This window comes from Nesoenas mayeri (genome assembly GCF_963082525.1).
Source record: "Nesoenas mayeri genome assembly, chromosome: 16".
Classification (NCBI taxonomy): Eukaryota; Metazoa; Chordata; class Aves; order Columbiformes; family Columbidae; genus Nesoenas; species Nesoenas mayeri.
In genome coordinates, this window is record NC_137562.1 from 7998088 (window position 1) to 8022329 (window position 24242).

Below are 24242 nucleotides of genomic sequence, written 5' to 3' on the forward strand. Positions count from 1 at the left end.
TTAAAACTCTCTAATCCTGTCTACTCAAAGGCTGAAGAAAGCACAATGAAATAGATTAGGCAACAGCAATCATATTGTATCACTGTTGCCTGGAAGTCATGTGGAGAATTTCACACTTTTGCTCTGTGTTTTAAACTCAAACCACCACCACTCAAAAAACCACTACGAGAATCATTAATCCAGACCAGGCTGTTAGAAGGGAGCCCACATACTAAGACACCACTGTTTATCCCCGAGTTATCAGTATCTCCCCAACTCCACAGACCAAAGCAGAGACTTGTGTAAAAGGGAGAAGGCTTGTGGAAGAAAAGGGCACCAGTGTAGCCTTTTTTGTGATTGTGAATTTTGCTGCAGAATTGGGAGGAATGCAGATCCATCACAGGAATAACACCATGGCTCCAAACCCAAAGGGAACTAGTGTCAACTTATCTTGGTGCTTTCTGCCTCAAGCATTTTATTTTAGCCAGTTCTGTGATTATACAAACTAATACAAGGATAGCTTTAGTATATATTCATATACACACAATATACATCCATAATATACAGTAAATTGAGATCTGCAAATGTTTTTGAAAGGATAATCCCGAAGATATTTCACCCATCCATATAACAATTATATTTCCTGTATTTCTGGTAGTCTTGAGCAGGTTTTCAGCTAATCTTCACTGACGTATCTCATGCACGCATTAATTTCCTACAAACTCACTTGCACAACAGGAGGACGCTGTAGCGTTGTTGTGGGTTGCACTGTTGTTTGAGCCTGAGACACTTGCTTGATAATAGTAGTTGGTGTCACCTGTCGTGCAATAATGGGCGTTCCTGGAGCCTGGGGAGGAGGAGAGGAAAAAAACACCAAAAACAAAACAAAACACGCATTAGTTCCTATATTTAAATACCATCTCCCTTATCCAGTATTTTGTTTCTGGATAGTTGCCATTGTTACAGATACAAAAGAACACATCTGGACCACTCTAAAACTGTGAGAAGGATTTTTAGTCTTGAACTTAATGCAACTGTGATGATCTCAGCGTACATATATCCATACCCACTTTTTTCTTTTAGTCTTATAAAGAATAATGATTCTTTAGGGAAAAGAGTTCTGCACATTAACCATATATGGTCTTAAACGGTCTTCTTTGTATTAGTTTTAAACTTAACGCCATTCAGCTAGGTAAAAATATTTTTAAGAGTAACAGACAAACCAAAGTAGGCACAAAACACAATGCCTATGCCATGTGGAAAAGTCAGTACAGCACCAGTTTGATCACTGGTTTCTTCAGATCACTAACATCGTATGTTACTTTTGGGTGTATTCTTCACAGGAAAAAAAACTAAACAAACCAAATCTTAGGGGTTTTAACACTATAAATGACCAAACCAACCTGCACTGTGGATATCTGCACCGGAGGGGCACTGGTGGGTGTAGCAGGACGAGGAGTCAGAGTGTTTTGCGGCTGGGACTGGGCATGTGCCTGCGCCTGCATCTGCGCCAGCGCCTGCTGGGGGATCACCAGCAGCTGCCCGTTCTCACTGCGCACCAGGACCATGCCTGCAACAAACAAACTGGTCAACACCACGCACCCTTTGCAAATATTAAAGAACAGCGTTTTTCAAGTTGGGTTTTTTTTTTTTAATCCAAGTTGCATACATATGGAATTAATGTACTGGTGAGCGACTACACAGCTAACAAAAGTGGTTTAGAATAAAAGCAAAACACCCAGCTGCATCCTCACATTTTGTATAGAATAGCTTAATTACAGAAATACTCTATCAAAACGCTTCGTGTGGTGTGCATCAGAACACACGAGGAGTTGTGTTCGCTCCAACCAAAATATTCCATGTAACCAGAGGTTAAAATGAGCAGTTGTGTAAAAATCCTACCTGCTCTTTACTAAGACATTTGCAAATAAAAGAAAATCTTGTTTATTAGGCAAGATTCCTGTTAGCTTTTCTTTAAGAGGGCGGGGAATCAAACATAGTCTTCACCGTCAACGGGAACACAATTGTCTAAGTTCTAAATTAATTTCCCATAACAAATTTAGTAATGAAAGCAGCTATAAAATCATAATCTTTCTCATGTGCATCGGCAGCAGACTGCACTGTTACACCCCAAAAGAAAAATAAAACGGAGAGAGAAACAAGGCAGTCAGTTCCTGCTCACTCACTCACATCCATACACTTAACCCCACCAGGTAGCTACAGGGAATCAGATTTTAACGTGCAATTTTCAGATTACAGTTTCTCCTTATCAAAGGCACAGTCAGGATCTGGACAACACAAAGTGTTTTTCATGAGCTCATTCATTCAGCCCAAGTCAGTCCACGAGAGGCTCAGAGGACCTCATCTGCTCTGAAAAGCCACCTAAGAAACCAACTGGGGCCTCAAAATGAGTCTTTCTGAGCAACAAACCGCAGGAGGAAACTTCACCATGAAAATCAAAAGGCGCTACCAAAATGGGAAAGGTTTTCTGAAGTGCTGGTCAGCCCATGTACGCTCCCCAACACCACCTGGCAATCCGGTCTGTGCCATCTCAGAGCACAACTCCTGCAAAAGAATCGAGCTTTTATTTGCTTTTCTGTTCAGATGAAGTGCTGAAACATGTACAAGACAACACCTTAAATAGTTTTCTTGGGCTGTTTGAAAATTAGTGTTAAACTGCAAAAACACATATACTGATTTCTATTAAAATGAGTTCAAAAGAAAACGAGATTCTATTAGCTGATTCACCCCCAGTTTTTTGTTCTTACATTCTCCACATTAGCTCTCTGATAATGAAGCGGAGTCACACAGAGATGTTAAACTAATTGTCATCAAGAAGGTAACTTTCCATTGCAACTTACTTAGAAGTGTTAAGGTGGGACCAGAAGGTGCTATGGACAAGAGTTATATCCAGAAACAAATATTTTCAAGCTGTTTTTCTGTAGGAAAGGAGGGGGGGGAAGCTTATTTATAATCTTGCAGAGTGCAGAAATAAATACTCTAAGTTTAGCTGTCAGGTCCAAAATAAACATTTCCCAAGCCATGCCAAAAAGTAAGGTCTTTTCTCCTGTAACTTACATAGGGAGAAGCATTTTCAGTAAAACAGCCAAGCCAGACGCCACCATAGCTTACAAGAACTGTAAAAACCTCAACAGTGAATACAGAGCTTGATCCCATCAGCTGCTCATTAGAACCATCACAACTTTCTCGCCATCAGCCTCACACTATGGGAAAAGGGCTACTGATAAAGAACAGAGAAATTCAGTATTTTAAAGAGTAGAGAGTGACCTGTGACTACACCAAGCTCACTTCTGCACAAACAGAACCTGCCAACCTCTTCCAACCTGCAAACATAAAATCTTGGGAAATGAACTCACGTTGCCCATTTTTGTCACTCCTCATAATAATCAGCTGAAGAAGACAAACACTGAATCAGTGGAAATCTTCAATATTATTATAACTGAAACCACCAGTACAGCGGCAGTCTGATTAGAAGAGCTATTTTCAACCCCACATCAAATATTAAGGCTTGCTAATTACCATTTAGTTTCTAAAAATCGAAAAGGCGCAATGCAACTACACACTCCTGTGCTTTCGGAGGTTCTTAAATATCACAGAATTATGCTGACATCCCATAAGTTCCTTCTTTTTCTTAAAATTCACCATTCTTTCTAGCATCAGGCACCAGCACACAGGGCTCTGCTGCCTGTTCAGTCCCCAGCTCCATCCACACACCAGGCAACACCCCAACCTCCCCTTGGGACACCGGCACTGTCAGCTCAGCGCTTTGCTCCCCAAAACATGAATCAGAGAGAAAAGAAGGGAGAAAACCACAAAAATGAAGGCTGACTACCCCTGAAGAGCAAGTACGATGGCTGAACAATGAAATATTCTCCCCGAGCTACATGTAAAATTAGAACATGCCTACACATTAACACAGCACAACTGCTGGAACAGACAGTTGAAAAGCATATTAATGTGAGCTTTAGAAAACATATCAAGAAAGTTCAATTTTTGGCAGCCAACAGACAAAACAATCATTTGTGATTCAAACCCTGACTCTAAGCACTATCCTGCTAGATTTCCAACTACGGGAAGTCTGAACCTTCCTTCAGGTATTGAAGTTGTAATAAAAAGGTAATTCATACAACGCTACATTCATGTCTGTCCCCATTTTAACAGTTCTTTTACAGTCCTGCTCTTATTTGATATGTTGTTATTTCTAATTTATACAGTTTATAATGTGTCTTTAAGTTACAGTCTACCAGTGATAAGCTATATACAAACACAAAAATCACAAACATCAGACTAGCCTTGCATAAACTTTAATCATGGTGTGATGATATAAGATATTTTACCTCCTCAAAATTATATCTTGTTAGTGTATGGGCAACTTCAGAAAAGGTGTAAAAATTCAGGTCATGATGAACTTTGGTTTTGACATTTCTGTGCAGAAATTCACCAGTAATACAGTGTGTGGGTAAGTTATTTTTGCTTGAACAATTAACACCTCTCCAGCCTCGTTGAGAATCCTTTAAAAAGGACCCAGCCCAACTATACTCTTCTCCAACCCAATGAGCTAAAAAAGAAACTCACTAACCCAAAACTATACCCAAGATGGCATTAAGTGGATTTTCAGTGAAGCTCAGAAAGCTCATTGGAGCTAACTTGATTAAGAATTAAAAAGAAAGTCTCATTTATTTCCTGCTTCTAAACAAACTCAATGTAGGACTACACCAGCCCCTTCTCTCCATCTGCACATTAACCATCTCTCAGTTGATTCATTTGTTGCAACAGAAAAAAAAGGAGGGGCTGATAGTCATATGTGTAGAAAAAATAAAACATTTCTTAATAAAACATTGCTTTCTCTTAGGTTCCAAAACTGGTATTTTAAATATTTAATTACAGACAAGTATCATAAGCTCAAACTCCAATGCATAAAGGTGCAAGAGCTGTAGGAACCAGATCAGAAACGACTACCAGGTACAAGAAGACAGCTGAAATTATACCAAGGTAACTCACTTCTCTAATTAAACTCATCAACATATTTAAAATAAGGATGAAAAAATCTCTTTCTGTTTCAAGTTTACCATCAACGTTTTTGTACCACAGATGGATGAGCTGCTATTTGACACCAAATAGCTAAAGATGATGGGAAATGTTCAAATAGAAAAAGGTGACAATAAAACTTGCTCATTTTAAATATCTCTCTGCCTTCTTTTTCCTAGAAAGTCTGATCACGTGTACTCTAAAATCATATTCACTATTAAAAATGCAAACGTTCAAGCATTCTTTCCAAGTCTCTCATTAAAAAACTAATTGAAATTAAAATTAATTACCATTTTTGTTAGAAGTTAGAGGCTTAAGAGAACCCTGAAAGCAGCTCATATTTTATTTTGAATTGAACAATACATCACAGCTCCAAATGAAGGATTAACAAAATTGAGCTGGATCGTTCCTTATGCCCAGAGGACTTGTGCTCCGGGCTACTGCGATGGTCCATCTCACATTCTGGTGAGACATTCCCAGATCTCACCTGTTTGCAAGAGTGTTTGGATGGAAAAGTTCATTATTATATGATGTAGCTTTGCGATTCTACATTGTGTCCTCTTTGCCCCTTGTTGTTTGTATTTCCACCTGCTAAAGGGTTGCCATTTACAAAGTGTTGTGCTTGGGTTTCGTTTGTTGTTGGTTTTTTTGTTTGTTTTCTTTTAATTAATAAAACTTGTAAAAAACACACACTGGAATAAAAGTGAAGAGCTCTGGCCATATGACATGTCAGAAAAACACAAAGCAAGCTTTTTTCTAATGCTTTCCTCTTCCTTCTTTCTTTCTTTGAAACACGGCTTGGCTTAGCAAAGACTAAAGAAAAAAATATCAGAATAATAAAGGAAGATGAACAAAAAATATTTTGTAGCCTTTCCAAACCACTGATTAGCTGTATAACTCCTGAGACATAGAGCTTTCTTTCTAGAGATCCTCTGCATCAAAAAAACCCAAACCAAAACAGTTTTCTGTTTTGCTACCATTTTTTGCTGGTAAATCTCAATTAATAATAGTTATAGGAGCTGGAACACTTCCGTTCCTCAAGGACTCGATTCATACAGTAGGCGATAAATTGAAAAACTCCATCTACAGTCAGCAAGCACCCAACACCAGGACCACAAACAGGTGTGTTCACACTTGTTCCTGGGCACACCAGCGTGCAAGAATGGAACTCTTGCCTACCTGTGAAATATAAACCCCAGAAAGTCTCCGATCAGATCACGAGTGACATCAGCTCTCCTTCTGATACAGACACTGAACACAAGGACAGGTTCGAGCACACAGATTTTACTCGTTCCCCACAATGTAGCTCACGGTCCAATCCACACCAATTCAGAACCATTACTAAGGAACCAAGACTTCCCATGCTTTTAGTATTTTTTTTTAAGTATATATAATAATGAGACATAACATAAGAATTAATGGATGTATGCTCTTGAAATTGCACGGAGAATACCCTTTTCCAGTCTCCTGAGGAAATTTTCTTCTTAAAGTAAAAGAGTAACTGAACTTTATTTCCAGAGGAAAAAAACATGGTCAGGAAGAACTCTCATGCAGCAAAGAATCACCTTCAACACCCACACATGCTGGTGTTCAGAAAGGATGCTCGAGCCTGAAAAAATAATGCTTCTGGTATAAGAAATGAAAGTCCTTACAAACACCTCCAGAAAAGAGGTGTCCAGCGACATCTGACAAATCTTCAAATTCTAACTGGATTTGCTGGGAAAGCTCACTCAGAGGTTATCTGAACATCAAGGCAGTTTGTGCCTTAAACTCTCAAGCACACACTCATTTGTGGCAGATGCTGCAAGCATTTGACATGGAAAAAAAATCTGACATTAATCCTAAGCAGGCTGTGCCATATTAGTGGAAGAAAGCTTTATAATAGTATTCCTTCTGTATTGTCAGAAGAGATTCTCTTGCAACAATAAGAAAATCAAGTGTCTCTGAGGTTATGCAAGTTGATAAACACAGCAGAAAAACCCGATATGGTCCCTTATTGCAGAAAAGGAAATTATAACGTGGTATCAACATCAACGCTGTCCAACAATCCACCTTTTCTCCTCTTATGACAACTGACCCGTCTGGCAAAGTTCTCACTCTATTGGAATGAAAGGCCAGGAAAAGAAGGAAGAACATCTCCAGGTCTACTAGTCCACTGCAGCTCCATGAAAGTCTGGGTAATCTTCCTTAAAACAAAACTTCTGGCAGATCTAGAATTATGTACATATGTCAAAGAAGAGCACCTGTAATAAACCAGCAGATGAGTAGCAGCTCATGAAGGACAATCTATATACAAACTCATGAGAAACTCTGATGACAAATCAAAATGAATAGCCCAGAACTTGAAAATGACAACACAGCTGTGAAGCAGGTGTTACTGAAGACACATTACTTCATCCCTGATGAGATATGAGCACAACCACATTAGATGCACTTAGTTTAGGTGCTTAGAACATCAGATGATCTGTGCTGCACAAAAGATCCAGAAACAACTTTTACTCCAACTTTCTTGCCAAAGTCTTTGACACCGTTAGCGATCCAGGCTCTTGAGTTTCATGAACAAAAGATGCTGAACGCATCTTACAGGTGCCTGTTCAATGTTCAGCACCTGCTGTGCTCAAGGTGAGCTACAACTTGGCATGAAAAAACACGATTGTCAGGTGTTGCTTGAGCATCTCTGATACAAAACACTTGGAATGTCTCCTGAAAGGCATTGAACATGAAGCACAGCGGAGACTGGCATGGCACAGAGTATTAAGCGACAAAAGCACATCAGTCCTTTCACTTTCCAACTCATGTCATGCTGGAATAAAGTCAAATTTTACCCAAATTTTACCCCAACGCTCCATTTCATTTCCCTATCAACACTCTCCCCACATGCCCAACCTGCACATACAGATCATAGATCACAACCGATGGTGACGGTCTGTGACATACTAATTCTTGAACAGCTGATTTACAATTACTGCCAAGATAGATGAAAGATATATTCTCAAAAATCATCAAAAATCCTGACTGCACTGCACAGAAAAATGTATTTTGTACAGACCAAGTGCACAAGTTCACATTATAGTAAGAACAAACAAAAGCACTTTTCCATAGAGTCAAAAGACAAGAGAAAGTCAACTTCATAGTAAAAGCTTTTGCTTACTCTTACTAGGCAAGAATTCAGCTTCAAACTACAAACCTGCTGTCTAAAAAGGAAAAAAGTGAATCATTTGCAAGCTTCACGAATCTTTTAAGAATATAAATTAAAGGAATAAAGTCATGCTGGAACGCCAAAATTCACTGCATTTAACAGTGATCCCATATGGAAAAGAATTAACCTGCTCAGTTGAAAAGGTGTGTAAGAAGTGTTCTGAGAAATATGTCATTTTATATAGCAACAATTGACAAACACTTCAACAACAGCGTGATTTGAAACTATTTTGACTTTTCTGGAAAGCTGTATTCCTTGAAAGTGTCTTAACATTCCCTTCTAGTCAAGCATACAAAGCCAGAACACCAGAGTGCTCTGTCAAACTGCAACCCAATCATCACGCAAATCTGTCTTGAGTCTGCTGCAGAAAGAACTAAGAAAAACACTATAAAGAGCTACACCAATTACTTTAATTATTGATCTCCAAGTGGTTCAGATTTAGCTCCACCATTAATTTCAATATCCTGACATCAAACAACAATGCAGTTACACCAAAGCTGGATTTGGTTTTGAGAAAGAAAGACAAAAAATGTCACTAATTCTTTTGACCTGTTACTCTAAATAGGAGAATTTAAAACTCGACTAGTCTTCATTTCTGGCAAACAGTTTGTTTATACCAAGTCATATAAACATTAGTGCTGTTCAAGCATCTGAAGAAATAGGAATGGACAAGCTACTTTCCATTTACCACAGCCTGTACACAAATACTTAACAGGGAGTAATGCATTAAATCCACATTTTCCTCCTTCAAAAAGGAACACCCTAAATCATTAAAATGGGTTTCTTTAGCTTGTCCTGACTGTGAATGCCCTACTCTAGGTATATACCCTTTGTAACAGAAGTCATTCTGGTTTGAGAATAAGCCAAACACTATACCTGAGTGTTCAAATACAGACTATCCATGTGGACATGTCATTTGGCTGATAGGAACGTTCATTAAATACCATTGCTTTTTCAGTGAGTCTGAACATGGAAATAAAGGTATTTTCACACCTGTAAGCCTGAATTCAGAAAGCTTTTAAACAAAACTCAAATCCAATTTTGATTTTTACTAACCATCAAATGCACAGTCCTGCATAATGACTAAGCTTAATGACTGGGCATGACTAACACTTATAAATAATTAGTGTCTTCTCCCCCCCTCCCCCATGGAGGAGAGGGAAGGGAAGAAAACCAAACAATACACTGGAAAAAAAGGAAGAATGAAAGGAAATAAGAGGTTGAAGTTAACGGCACGAACACTTCCAATCCACCCTTCACACTACTGCAAACACGACTGCAGGTATGTTCATCAAAAACCAACAGCTCCCCATGCTTTTCTATAAAATTCTGCACAGTTTAGCTGCTCTCAGCTGTCCCACTGCAGGTTCCTTTGCCTGATCTCCTCCACGGATCCCTCAGCAAACTCTTCTGGTCAACTCCACAGACTCTTTTGCCACAGGTGCTGCAATTCCTCAGCTGCTCCTTGGAGTTGGCGCTTCTGACTCATGGGAGCACAACAGGTCCCACTCGCCCCACCGCCACTCAGCTGAACGCTCCTCATGTTATTACACTCAATCTCACCCTCCCTTCCAGAAATATTCGATTAATAAGCTGAAAGCAAGGTGTGAAGACAGCTCACTGCAGCCTTGCTGCCCTCTCAAGCCATTTTAGACAGACCAGAGCACAGCACCACACCTCATTGCTCGGTTTTTGTTTAAACTCTGCTATCTAGAGCGCACATTTTTCAGCTGAATCTATACTGGTTGTCTGCACAGAGTCTACCCAGCATGTGCTTTATGCTGTACAAGTGTACTGTGATGGCTTTTAACAGTTCAACTACCCGCAGAAGCACATATTAATCAAGTTAGGATGGTAAGTTAGACCATTTTTGCTACAGAGACTGACATGATTCAATACAAACCCTAGAACAGTGGTGCAGGCCATGCAGAGTAATACTACACACTGATGCAAGTTATAGGTTACTAGTTGTCTAGGTACTGGTTACAATGCATTACTGGAAAAAATACTTTATTAATGCATTTTAAGGAAAAAGCATCAAAAATCAGAAGATGGACAGTGCTCATAATTGACAGTTCTAATTTATAAACAGAGTTCTACACTAACAAGAAGTTACTCAATTTTTATCAATATACTTTTTTCCAAACCCCACAATTGAGTCGAAGTTTGCACTAAAATCTGTGCAAATACACAGTAAAAGTACTGTCCCTGGGTAAAAGGATTTATAACCTATTTATGCACTACGCTGATAACCAGCCTTTTATGTTTGAAGTGTAACTTTCTCATCACTGGTAATACAAGTACAGAAACTCATCTTTTAAAAGTGTTATTTCTAGTCTGACAACAGTTATAGGGCCAAAGAACATCCACATTTATACAACGCCTTAGGACAGCTCTGCTGAGGGGCTGAACTGCACCTACACAGACCTCACTGCAGAAACAGGACACAACCGTATCAATTCCTTATTATTATCAGCTCTCTCTAGGTAATTGATTATCCATACCATTAGATAGAGAAGGTAACAAAGGTTTTATCCTCTCCAAAAATATTCTATATTAAAAATAAGCAAATAAATAAAAACACCAAACAAAAACTTCAAAGCATAAATAAGGCCTCAAGGACAATTATTTCACTTAATATTAAATATTACACTACAGACACATGAAGAAAATTATTCCAAGACAGGAGTCTCTGCGGTAAAAATTTGGCTCTCGGTTTTTTGAAACACCCAAACATCCAGAAAACAACTGGCATTTCTGGAAGAAAATTACTATGGAATAGAACTGGGGTAAAAACTTCTGGGCTAAGCTGAGGTAAAACTGTCCTGAAAAGTAAAAAGAAAAAATTAAAATAAACAACAACAAAAATAAAACAAACCACAACAAAGATTTATTCCTGAGGCACCAGTGTGTTTCTAGGATTCACGTGCCCGTGGTCTCAATGAAAAAAAAAGCCTCATCTAATTTGAAATATGAGTGATCACACAACCTTCACACCTCTCTAATTGCAGCCTTGTTTGTGTACAGTTTTTACACTTCTCCCAACATTTGAGCTGGAAATGGGACCATTTTGCCACAATAATGTAGCGGTACAATCTCCAGTGTGGACATAATAGTATCGTTATAAAAGATGCTTACTGTATTTACAATTTTCCTTCTCTTATGCGGCAGAAGTACACAAGAGGGCTGATAAAGCAAAAATGCTATCCAGATAAGAAAGGTTTTACAACTTCCAAGAAACCTGTAAATAAACTACAACTTCTTGCATTTAGGCAAGACCTTAATTAGTTTAAAAAATAAATTAGAGTTAATACATTGACAGCTTATAACAACACAAACTCAAAGACTAAATATCCCCCAGCCACTATCTCTATAAAACAACCATGTGTGTGACCTGGCAGAGGGATGGGGACACCCTGAGCCTTCAGATCACAAACTATCTGTGCACAGAAAAAGCCCTTTTAACTCGTGAGTGTCACATATTCTCACTAGAGCTTGCCCTCCCTTCACACACAGCTTTATAGTTCATAATACAACCAAAGTAACTGTCTACCAAGTACCAATAAAAATTCCTTTCTATCAGTGCCTTCAGTTGTGAGAAGCACAATTTTCAAAATTACTTTTTAATGCCACTAGCTCTTCAAATCTTCTTTTGCAAGAAATAATATGCTTAACATTAGAAAAGTTAAACTTGTAACACTTAATGTCTTCCAACTGGCAAAAGATTTCTTTCTAACATCAAACAACGGCATCAGATTCAAGGAGCAGATTCAGATAAATGGAGTTATAAAACTTCATAAAGTTTCAACACAGACAACAATTCTGACAAGAGTAGTTCTTTACAGGTAAAAATGCTAATTTTAAGTATTTCTGGCAAAAATTGCATACAGTAGCAACAAAAATGTTTAGCATGTTGTGTTCTTAAATTACTTTATGTCTGGTTCCTACCAAGCAGACTCTCAGTATTTGCTCACCCAGTTTTTAGGAGAACAAAAAGCAAGCCTTCCACAAGCCAATCTCTTCTCTTTGGTAAAACCCACTAAGGCAAATACCCATATTTTTAACCATGTCCCTGACCTACTCCATATATTTTTTTACTATTCCATTTACACATCATTTCCCAAAACAGCGAAGACAATAGTAGGAGTTTTTATACACCAAAACATTTCATTTGAAGAGAGTTTGACACACCTACTAACTTGTGTCTCACCAGTGCCTAAACCTGTTGTATTTCCATCACAGACTGTTAACTTTGCTGCAGAATCCTGGGTTAGCGAGTGATTCAAGTCCTGGGCAGCATCCAGATTTGTGGTCCTCAAACCAAGATGTTGCATTTTGGAAGTAACCCACATAGATTTACAGAGATGGAAAAGTTGTTTAGCTCACTGAACACAGAACAAGTCACCATGTAACTTTGAGTAGCACAGTGCAAAATGATTCTAAATAAATAAATCATTTGCTTCCGGTCATTGACCAATGACCTTGATCATGAGCCTAGTGATACCCAAAAAACCCAGAAAGACAACCTGAAGTGTAGACAGGCATATGAAACAGATCCATACGTGCTCTTCCAAAGGCTGTTGGGAACAACAGCAATTTTCCATAGCAGAACTGAACGATACATAGTCAAAGTTACTAGCTTAACAGAATCACAACTGCATTCCTATTAGATCCCATCACTTAAAGAGATGCCCTTATCAGACATGCAAAATGAGGCGTTGATTTGTCTCATAACGCTCATTAAAAGTCCTATCGCGCAGTTGGAGTCTTAAGTTCTTCAGGGTACAAAGCTAAGTGTGCAGGATTCCTCAGTTATGAAAGTTGCAATAAGAACAAACAACTTTCAGTCTGGCAACATATGGCAGATCTGATGTAGCAGATTTCAAGTAAAGCAGAATGTTCCCTTTGCTGATCCATGATCTGAACATAAAATCCACCCCCCACCCAGAAGAGTTCTGCAGAAGAGATCCACAGTTATCTTTCAGAAAGAAAGATACCACTTCATGTGCCAAGTATAGGAATCCCAAGCTCTAATCTTGGCAAAATATCGATTCATTTGTGGCCTTGGGCAAGTCAGAACTTCTCTAACTTGCTCTTTCCCCCAGCTCTCAAGCAGAGTTCATACTACTTTATTTACCAACTACACAGGTATGTTGCAAGGATTAAGTTTTGTAAAATGCTTTGAAAGTAAAACACACTATAAGTACTATAAGCAGCTCCTATTATCATTGTGCATTACAGACAGTATTTTTAACAATATACAGCCATGCCAACACAGTTAACAGGCATAATATTGGCAGCACACGCAACATAAAGGGAAACTATAATCAGGATATGTTTGAACTCGCTTGCTAGTCAGTGAGAAATAGAAACAACTACATTCCACTACTTCATAGTATTTCTTCGGTTCCTTTCTGTGTTTCTTGTATTATGGAAGTCTCCTCACCTATTGATATCCCTAGTTACTTTCCGCACTTCTGGGGTACGTTTCAAGTACAAAGTAACCCAAAGAATACCACATTGACTATGAAGAAGTAACAAATTGCTCTGCAGTGAAAATATTGTCTGATTCTTCTCAGCCTGCCACCTTTCTCCTTTCTCTATCCACTGTCTCTCGCCCAGCACCCCAGCTCCTTACTGAAGGAAACTGAAGTATGACTGTCCAAGTCAAAAGGACCTGAACCCATGCTTTAAATTAAGTAGATGTTCTGGTAGTTTTTCCATCCTAAAGCCACTCTAATCAAGGCCTAAGTTAGAACCCTTCTTAGATGGCTAACAAAAGCTAAAAGTCAACGGTTTCTAAAAAGTAAAGCTTCCATTTAACACCAAGTGGAGTCTCCAGCCTCTAAAGCCATGAAGAAAACCCTGAACATGTGAATACGTGTAGTCCATCCTCCTGGGTCTGCAGGTGTGTAGCACCAAAACTCTTCCAGGTACCCGCTGCTTCTAGAAAGCACCAACAGTAAGTTCACATCAACTGTAGAGGTCATTTGCATGAGTTCTGTTTGGAACTCTGAAACATTCAAGTTTTAAAGGAGCCCCGTCCGTTCTACAGCCGGGAAACAACCCGTTCTGTGGTCACCACAGAAATGGCACACAATACACATCCAGAAAGTCATGAAGAAGTCCAGTCTCATCCCCTATCATCAGCTACTGGCAGATCCAACTGAGTTTTGTGGAAGTCATGAAGAAGTTTTATTATTAGACACAAAACAAAGCAGATCTGTGATGGCGGTTCTGCTACAGCTGCACAACCGCACTACTGTTAAATGAGAAGAGTGGTCATGATCACAGAAGTTAAAAAAAATCATCACATAAATTAGGAAGACAACCCATCATACCTGCTATCTGCAAACAGGACTGAGGGGCACAGAATCTTGTAAAAGAAAACAGAGGGATGGTGAAAGTGAAGGTTTCTAGAGTTCAGTTTCACCTGAGCTACTAGAGAAAACTGTCCAGACCTACCTTACTATATACCTACAGCACTCTCTGCTACTGGCTCATTCCTTTGAGCAGGCACCCTAAAACCTTAATATGAGATGCTTGTACATAAAAAGAAAGCAGAAGGAGGTAACAACATAAAGCATCTGCAAGAACAGAAACCAAACCTTTGAGCCCTCAAGCTGCCGATGCTGCTAAAGTATATGCTCATAGAGCTTGGGTTTGAAATTGTGTTATAGCATTGCTGGAGAAGAGAGTATTTTGAAAAGTGATTTTCAAGTACACAAGTTTTGCCGTCTTACAAGATGAATCTACCATGTGTCAGCAATAACCTCTAAACATTTTACAAACATCTGTGTTGCAAATGATTAATCTTATGGCATAATCTCACACTTTGCTGAGTATCTTTTAACAGCAAACACTGAATGCTTTAACGAACTCACCATTTTTCCTACCTCTTACCATATTACTTTATACAAGACATTTCCTATTATTGCTTGAAGCAGTCTGAAACAAAAACTTGTACAATTTCTTTTCAGTCACTGTTTAAAAAGATGTTACATTTTAAAAGCAGCTTTGTATGAAGAGAACCTTGTGTTCCCGCCCCCTAGAAAATTACCTGACAATATTTCTGCGTCTTTGCTAAGAAGCTGCAAATAAGGTTATTTTTGGACCTTCATTACCCAGATCTGTCCAATTTGACCACAAAGCTCCAAACACGGGCTCCTGAAGAAAGGACTAAGCACAATCATCTTCTTCCTCAAAGATGTCAGTAGTGGAAAACCATTATTAATGAACAGATAGTCTGAACAGTCTGGTTTCTTTGAGAAGTAATATACCAGAATCCATTAAGGTCACAACAACTACGGCCCATTAGATCTTCAAAATCTCTAATTTGGTCAATGTTTGTTGCACAATCGGCTTGATGCAATATAAAGCATCATTCTGAAAGTAATATATTTCAAAGATCGTTGTTGTAGCTGATTTTCCACATGCTCTTTTTAAGAGAACATTCAAAACCTTTTAGGGTTTTTAATTTTCAGGTCCCAGGTTAATAACACTTATTGACATTTTATATGCTGCTTTCCATACATGCAAAACTTCAGCAGTATGTTGGAGAGCTAGAAACAGTAATTCAGGGTAAGAAAACAACTATAAAACACATGTTGCTTATTGGTCAAACCTTGCATAAGAATTTTCTTTCGAAGTGTTTCTAAGTCCTGGTGTAAAAAGCAACACATGCAGTGTCTGATCTCAAGCTATTTCATGCACTAAGCCTTACAAACTCTTACTAGCACACGCTACTAACTTTTACAAACAAAAACTTGTGTGTGCAAATTTGATGCATACAGGAGATGCGCAGCACACAAGTAGTTGCAGATTCATTCTACCAAACTGACTTTAAAAAATCTGGCCTATCACACTGTAATTCGAAATACAATTTCAAAAGCAGAGTCATCTATTCTCCTTTCACTATGGATGCAAAGGCACTCTACTAAGATTAAAGCAGCTGCATGTGGCTGGACTTCCAGAGGTGCTCAGACCTTGCACCTGCGAGATGTTTGTAAGAGCTCAACATCCATCAGTTCTTAAGTGTTCCGTACAAAATGCTTTATGCAAAACATTTTCAAAGTTGGCTACTTTCACAGGGTATAAAAATGTAAACCAAAACAATTTTTAAAAAACAAGCTGTTCCACTAAAACAAAAATCCTTTCCAATATTAAGTCCATCTCATGATGCAAGAACCCAACTTCCAATTTCTATGTATTCATTCATGAATACTTGCTTGTTTTAAGAGTCACGCTATTCTTTTGAACGTATAAATATTTTTAAAGTGTAGCACAGACAAAAAAAGTGCTTAATAAAAAACCTCAAATGTTTAGAACCTATATTGTTTCACTTTGATCTATCGAGACCTCCAAAGGAGCTATTTATGGTCCAATTATGCTTAAGGACTTGCAACGCTGCTTCTAGGAGCAACACATTTCAGTAAGCTACAGCAGTTTGGAAACATCAGCTACCTGGAAAAAAGGTCCCACTGGACTCAACAGTAATATTTTTCCCATAATCAGGTTTATAATGCAGCATTAGTGAAAACGTAGGCATACACAGCAACAGACTGTAAACCTGGAAAATCTTTTGATACACTGTGGCAACAAATAAATAAGGCTTGTCCAGCCTGTCCATTTACAAGCACTTTTTTATTTATTTATTTTATTTATTTATTAAGCACTGGGATTTCAAGGTCTGAGTTTTACCGATATTTTTTTAATTAGTAACATGTGTCATTCAAATTACTCATATAGGGAATAATCTTCTATACAAAAAAAAAAGGAATATTTATACCAGTTTGAACTTGGGTACACAGGATGTTTGACAGACTTCATTAAACTGCATGGCATCCCATACCATAAAAGTATATCACACAAAAAGATGGTGTGTGGTAACAGAGTATGGTTTCTGATCTACCTTATGTAGCAGGTGCATTGCTTTAAGGTTGGGGAGGAGTTTCAATAGATGTATTTTTACTAAGACAAATTGAAACAGACGATACAAAACCACCACTGATTTCATTCGGTACTAGCAGTAAAATTTAATTAGTTGTTCTTTGTATACTGCCTCAAAAACAGTAAATAGTAAGAATACAGCTATTACTATATATTATTAAAGAGACAGGAAACTATGTGTAGGTTCACACAAGTATTTTCAGTTAAAAATGAAACTGGACACAAGGACAAGCCTGGTTCAAAATACTAGCAAATATATAACCTTAAATCTTCAAATCTAGGATATTTAAGGAGGGACAGAACAATTCTCAGAAAAGAAATGTTTCTCATCCTGCTTTTTACCCACCCACTGAGTTGAGGACCAGATTCCTCGTCCAGAGATGCTCAGCACTAAGCAGGAGAGTAGCTACTACAAAAGCTGCAGCCCCAGACACAACAGGGTGAGGTAAGGACATAGGAGGACTGCCTTTTGTATCAGAACTCCACTGACTAAAAAGATCTTCATAAGCTTCAAATCTGTGAGTTTTTAAGTCAGACTTTGAAGATATTTAAAGCAAAAGAAGGTAGTTTTCTTATATTGCATCTGCTGCTTCTCTATTTATGAGCGCTATGTGGTACTGGGGGCACGCAGGGACAGAGAGGGAACGGAACAGCATGCGAAGGTTATACACACTACTGACAAAACCACCTTAAATTCAAAATGCTTCACATGAATACCAAATAGCATCATTTCATTTGATAATATTCCATTGTCACACTTTGGTTGTTTGCAGCTTCATCCACACTTACATCATAACAGAGATACCAGGCAGAATTATTTTCAAATTATTACTGCTGAAAAGACTTTTTGGTCACCCAAAAGCATAAGCTAAGTACCGGAATGCTACTATTCTACTACACAAAACCAGATGATTCTCATTGTTAGATGTAATGCCTTTTTCACAACTCACAATTAAAGAGCAAGAAATCTGATTTGGATCCCTGCAAGAAACGCACTTCGAAAATAAAACCCCTCAATCCTCTCACTTACCTGGTGGTAACTGAAAATTCTGAATGTTAGTTGGATTCTGAGGTGGCTGAGGCAAACGAGGTGCTAAAACTGTAGGAGTCAAAGTTGCTCTGATTCCACTCGTAGTTGCTGTTGGAGTCCTTGGCAGACTTTGTGCCACTGTATTGGCAGCACCTTTAGCCATTCCCGTGGGGGTGCCAGGAGCCGCAGGAGGTATCCCACTAGGATTGGGAGCAACATTGGAGAGCCCAGCTTGCATAGTTTGCCCAATAATCATGTTACCCCCTGTAGTACTGGGCTGGCCAGCAGTAGCCAGCGTCTGCTGCTGGGATACTGCCTGGACTATAGTTTTAGGAGACTCAGATTTTATGACCTGTGTGGTGGGAGCTGCTGGCACAGTGGAACCAGACTGGCTGTTCACAAGCGACGTCTGGAGGGAAACTCCAGATCCCATAGTGGCTGTAGCAACAGCAGGAAAACTCCCCACACTGATGGTTGAATTGATCACAGTATTGCTCCCATTTTGAGTGGCCGCACCAGCTGCAGCGACTGTGGGTCCTGCTGTGTGAATCGGTGGCCTCACAAGCGTTACCGTAGGTGCCCCGGTTCCGATGCTCGGCGGTGGCTGTGAGGAGATAACTGTGGGTGAGGAGGAAGTTGCAGAGGACGCAGCAGTATTAAGGAAAGAAGTCTGGATGACAGTGTTTGAAGCTGACGGCAAAACAGCATTAACAGTATTTCCTTTCCCCACAGATCCAGGTCCATTGTTAACGAGAGGGGCAACAGCAGGTGCAGAAGCAGTCACAGGAGTCCCAGAGAAAGCAGCACCTCCTGTATGGTGAGAGTTCATCACCACATTACTCCCATTCAAAGTTTGCACTGTCGTGGTCCCAATCTTGCCATTCCTGGTGGACAAGGCAGTTGCCATGGTGCTGATAACCACCGATTTGCCCTGACTGAGGGTCCCTGGAGCAGCAGTGACCTCAGATCCTCCTGCTGCTGCAGTGGTGGTGCTGGTGCTTGTTGTGGTGGCTCCATCCAGAGCTGAAGTCTGGGACCTGGTGTTATGATTAATAACACCCCCTTGCACTCCTCCTGCTCCTGCAAAACAACAACAAGGTTAAACAGAGAGAATGAGCAAGAAGCAAAGTCCGGCAGAGACAAAATGTTCTCCCTCATCACCAAGTCTTCTCCATCTCCCAGGCTCCCTGCCTGGAACCAAGAAAACAGGAGAGACTACAAGCTGAAGCTGGCTTTGAAGACATTAGCTTGAAGACTCCAACTTCCCACCAAAGATTGGTAGATTCAATATTAACTGTAACACCCCTTCTTTCAACACTACAATAAGACAAAATGAGGAAAACAGGTTTGATATGAACTACGGAAAGGGAGGAAGAAGATCATCTTAGATCTCTTCCCCATTCTATAACCTGAAATCACATTCAGCTACAGGACTGCAAGGTGGGAAAGATGGCAATGGAAGACACGTTAACAAAACATATACTCTACGACCAGCACACGCAACCCTCTAATACTTCCATCTCCTACAGAGTAGCTCAGTTAGATCAATAGGCTCAACAACAACAAAATATAAAAACGTGACAGGAAATAAAAACATCAGCCTGGCAAGATACAGAATACTGCCAGGCCCTCAGTAGGTTACCAGAAGACCCTTCCATGTTATTACGGAATTTGCTCTTCTGGATCTGAAGTTCCCACAGCCAGAGGTGGTTAAAAATAAATAAATAAAAAGCAAAGCAGGCTTTGAGAAGGGACAAGATGATGTAGCTTCTTGTCCTGAATAATCCTCATGCCCCTTGATGAGGCCTGGTGTTATCACAAGTACAATCACACACAGTCCAGGTCCTGGCCCTAAGGAGACAGAAATGGCAAAAGAATAGTGACAGACAGATACTGAGATGCACATTATAAGGGTTATGGAGATCCTCCTAGGAGAGCTTCATTAATCATAACAGAAGGTCTGTAATATCTTCTTACACTTCAGCAACAAGAAAGCAAGAAAAAAAAATGGGGGGGGAGGGGAGGAATTGCAGAGAGATTCTGGGGAGACATTTTTTTTTTTTAATTTCCCTGAAAAACAGTTTCCCTCCATTCTCATGCAGTGAGCCCTTAGTCCCAGCCTTCACCATGTCCCCCCATAACCTCCGCAACTTGAAGAAGGAGAATATCCCCAGGTAGCTCGGGAGGGTGGGAGAAGACAGGGCACAAGGTGGGGTGTTGTGGCCCGAATTCCCCCCCTTTCCAGGACCCGGTGTTGTGACAACACCCCCTTGAGGGCAGAGGAGGAACGCGAGGTGTGGAATGTCCCCTCCGAACCCCGGGAACAAGGGGAGGGCTGGGGGCAGCAATAGCCAAGGCTAGTAGATATGGGGGGGAAGCATTTTGAGGGACTTCCTCCCCTTGAAATCCCCCCTCGCTTCCTCCTCTACAGGAAATAGGTGTCATGATTAATAACACCCCCTTGCACTTCAGCAACAGAGAAGGGGGAGGGGAAGGAGCATTTACACAGACAGCTAAGGCGGCATTATTAAGAGGGAATCCCCCCATAGCCTTCCCCCCCAGGAAGGGACGGAGAGCAGCCCCTGACGGCACGGGAGGCACAGCCGTGACCAAGGGGGTGGGCTCTGCCTCCTTCAGCCCCCCCAGATTCAGAGAGACCCTCTTCCAGTCAGCAACAAGGGCAGGAAAAGCAGAGGGGACCGGCAGAGTCCCGGCCGGGCAGTGCCGGCTCGTTCTGCCCCCACACATGATCCAACACCCTCTAGTAAAGCAGGAGCGAGGAGGGAAAATAAAGGGGAGGGAGCAGAGGCGCGGATACACACCGAGGGGGCACGATGAGGGGAGGCTCTCCCCCGTATGATCGATACCACCCTTTGCACTCCCGTTCCTGCCACAACGAGAAGGAGAGAGGGGGAAAGGGGGGAAAGCAGTAAGGGAAGGAGCTGGGGAGTGGGGGGAGGGGAGGGCCCCTCTCCCTCTGAGCCCCCCACCCCTGCCCATGTTACCTGCTTTTGTGATCTCTGGGGCACTCAGTCCCATCTTGCTGCTGTTGCTGCTCTCTGTTTGGGCATTAGCATTGCCTCCTACTACTACTCCTCCAGGGCTTGGGCTAGGGCTGCTGCTGCTACTGCCGCTGCTCACAACATGGTTCCCCAGCAGCCCCCCAGCGGCCCTCAGGGGCTCCTGCGCCTTGTGGTGCTGGTGGTGGTGGCCGGAGGCCGCCAGCTGGGACTCCAGGGATCCCACTAGGTCGCTCACCACCTTCTCATCCACCTCCGTGTTCAGGAAAACCTCATCCAGCAGATCCGAGCCCGCCGCCATCTTTTTTTTGGAGGGTTCCTGTGAGCTGCTCCCTCCTCCCCCCCCTCCCCTTTCACTCCTCCCTCCCTCCCCCCACCCCACACACACACACTCGGCCCCGCCGACTGCGCAGGCGCGCGGGCCCAGCCTCACATCACCGGCCGGAGAGGGATTCCGCCCGCCGCTGATTGGCCGCCGGCCGCCTATAAAAGGCAGGGCAAATGGCTGCTGACGCTTAGTTGGGAGTCGGGCGGCAGCGGCCCGGCGGCGGCGTGGCGGGGCGGCCGGGGGCTGGCGAGGAGGGGCGGGCGGCGCAGGGCGGCGGGTCGCGGCTGTAGGTGCGGCCGAGGCCGTGCGGGCGGCCGGCGGAGCGGCGGGGGCGGCTGCGGCTCTTTGTCTGCCTCGGCCCAAAATGGCTGCATGTTTCCCTGCTGCTCCCTGCGTCCGGGTCTCCCCCGCCGGCGCGAGTCTGAAGGGCGCCCCACACCTGTGCCAGCTGCGTGTAACTGATCCACCGGCGGGGCGGGGGAGCGGGGGGGGGGGGGACGGAGGGCGGGCGGCCGGGCCCCACGCCCAGCCCCGGGCGGGGGCAGCGGTCGAGGAGGAGCGCGCCGGCCCCCCGTACCTCCCTCGGCCGCTGACAGAGGCGGTGCGGCCCCGCAGTGCTGCCCGCCCCGGCGGTCGGGGGCTGCAGTCCCTCGGTGAGGCGGGTGGCAGCCCCGCCGGCCGGGCCGCGGGGCCGGGCGGCGCCGCCGTGTGCCGGGCGCGGTGTCCGCAGGCTGCGCTCCGCGGCCTGGCCGGCCTGACTCAGCACGCTGGGCCCGACACAGAGGGGCTGCTGCGAGCCCCGGGAAAGCGCGCCCGCGGAGGGAGGGACGGACGCTGCGATTTTAACACCGGGAAAAGGAAGAGGGGAGGGAAAAAAAAAGGAGAGGGAGATGACAGTTTTAAACGGGCCACTCGCAGCTCGCAGCCCGGCACGGCGAGGCGGGGGCCCTGCCGCGCTGGGGACGATCCCCGCCTGTGTGTCAGCCCGCGTTACACCCCCGCTGCGGCTTAACCCTTGTGGGGAGCTGCAGAACGGCCCTTGGCGGGGACCGGCCGCCCTGCGCCCGCTCCAGCGCCGCTCCCTGTGCCGCCGAGCCCCGGCCCGGAGCCCCGGCCGCGGCCGGAGGGGTGCGGGGTGCCCGGCCGGGCGCTGGCTGCAGGTGGCCGTGTCTTGCCGTACGGTAGGGAGCTGCACTTTGACCTCGTTGTGCAACCGTCATAAAGGAAGTAAATATAGTTAAAAATACAACCAGCCTTTTAATAAATGCTCGATTTCGCCAAGCACCGTTTCCCCAGAAAGCTCAGCTATTGGGATAATATTAACTGAAAGATAAATCGTAGCATGTGGTAAGTTTTAAGGCGTATCAAGCTTAAAATAACACCTCTTATTTCTGTATTATAAAATAAGCTTTGCTCTTACGTATGGGGAATGGTTGGAATTAGAGGCTGGGACTGTGCTGCAGTGGGACCGACTCAGCAGCTGCTGATGCCCTGGGTGACAATGCCCAGGACCGACTGGCCGGATCGCACGCTGAGGGCTGCAAAGGTGGAGACTCGGAAGAATAGGAGCTATGAGTTATCTCTGAGAAGGGACGGCTTTAAATAGGTCAGAGTATTCTGTGCTCAGGGTTGCCCAAAAATGGGTGTCAATGCTTCCTGTGTTACATACTTGCGGTGATCACTGAACTCATAGTACTGTAACATGAATTAAATTGCCGCATGAGCGATGGCAACAGTGCTGAAGTACTGGCCCCACGTCTCATCCTGCCCCCAAATATGCAAACGTGTCTACATGGAAGAAGCTGTTTGCCAAAAGCCCATGGGGGCAACATAAAAACTGGTCGGTATTTGTTCTTAACATACAGGCCTCAAATATGGGGTCTAAGACCCTATTATCAAAAGTCTTAGAAATTCCCAGTTTATGGTAAGGGATATTACTGTTCTAGTTTCTCATGTCCTCTCACCTGCAGCAGACTTAGGCTGCTGACTAAAAATTACAGCACTGAGCCTTTGCTAAGACTCCGATCACTTTACCAAGTGGCATCACTAGAAGGGACTGCTGAGCTCCTCGGAGATGTTTTATATTAATCTTTTATTCTTGTTCTCAAATGTTTTGTGCTCTGCAGCTTTTCTCAGTCATTTGAAACTCAAGGGAGAGAATGAAAATGCCCTGTCACTCTCTATGACTTTTAACTTCCATTTTATCAATTTTTGCCAAATTACAATGCCACAAAGCAGCTGCGATTTTACAGATATCACTGTAGGTCATGTTGCCCGTTTCTTACGTGGCAGGAATGTTGCTTCAAGCAGGGTAGTCCAGACCAGTCCGCCGCTGCCCCAGTCAAGCACGTCGCTAGTTTTAGCTATGGTGAAATTCTATAAGCAACATACCAAAGAACTATCTAGAATAGAAGTCCGTTCACATTCCCTAACCAGTGGAAGAGTTAATCTGCATCAGCTGCTCAAATGATTTATTAAGGGTAAAAAGCTAGACTTAAGCTAAACCAGCAGAAAGGTGCAGAATGGCTGCAAGTCTTTATTTCATGGCATCTCCCCAGGAGCACACCCCCATGTGGCGCCGCGGTGGCCAGGGAGTGATGGGGAAAAACAGGGTGACGGGGGAGATGGATGAAATTATGATCAGCATGAAGGGTCAGAGCAGCCTGTGTTCCTCTGCTGCTCGCATTC

The 24242-nt window shown here is 42.6% G+C and overlaps 1 protein-coding gene across 2 annotated transcripts in view; it reads right to left on the minus strand.

Annotated features, from left to right (window-relative positions):
- The window catches only part of TAF4 (TATA-box binding protein associated factor 4), a gene marked incomplete at its 5' end in the record, with an annotated part of 35616 nt that extends 14089 nt beyond the window's left edge, over positions 1–21527 (minus strand). For both annotated transcript variants that reach the window (XM_080354620.1, XM_080354619.1), the window contains 4 exons: positions 707–826; positions 1383–1549; positions 18207–19286; positions 21212–21527. In XM_080354620.1, coding sequence (XP_080210746.1) covers positions 707–826; positions 1383–1549; positions 18207–19286; positions 21212–21527 — 1683 coding nt within the window. The remainder of the gene's footprint in view (positions 1–706; positions 827–1382; positions 1550–18206; positions 19287–21211) is intronic.
- Between the last annotated feature and the right edge of the window lie 2715 nt (positions 21528–24242).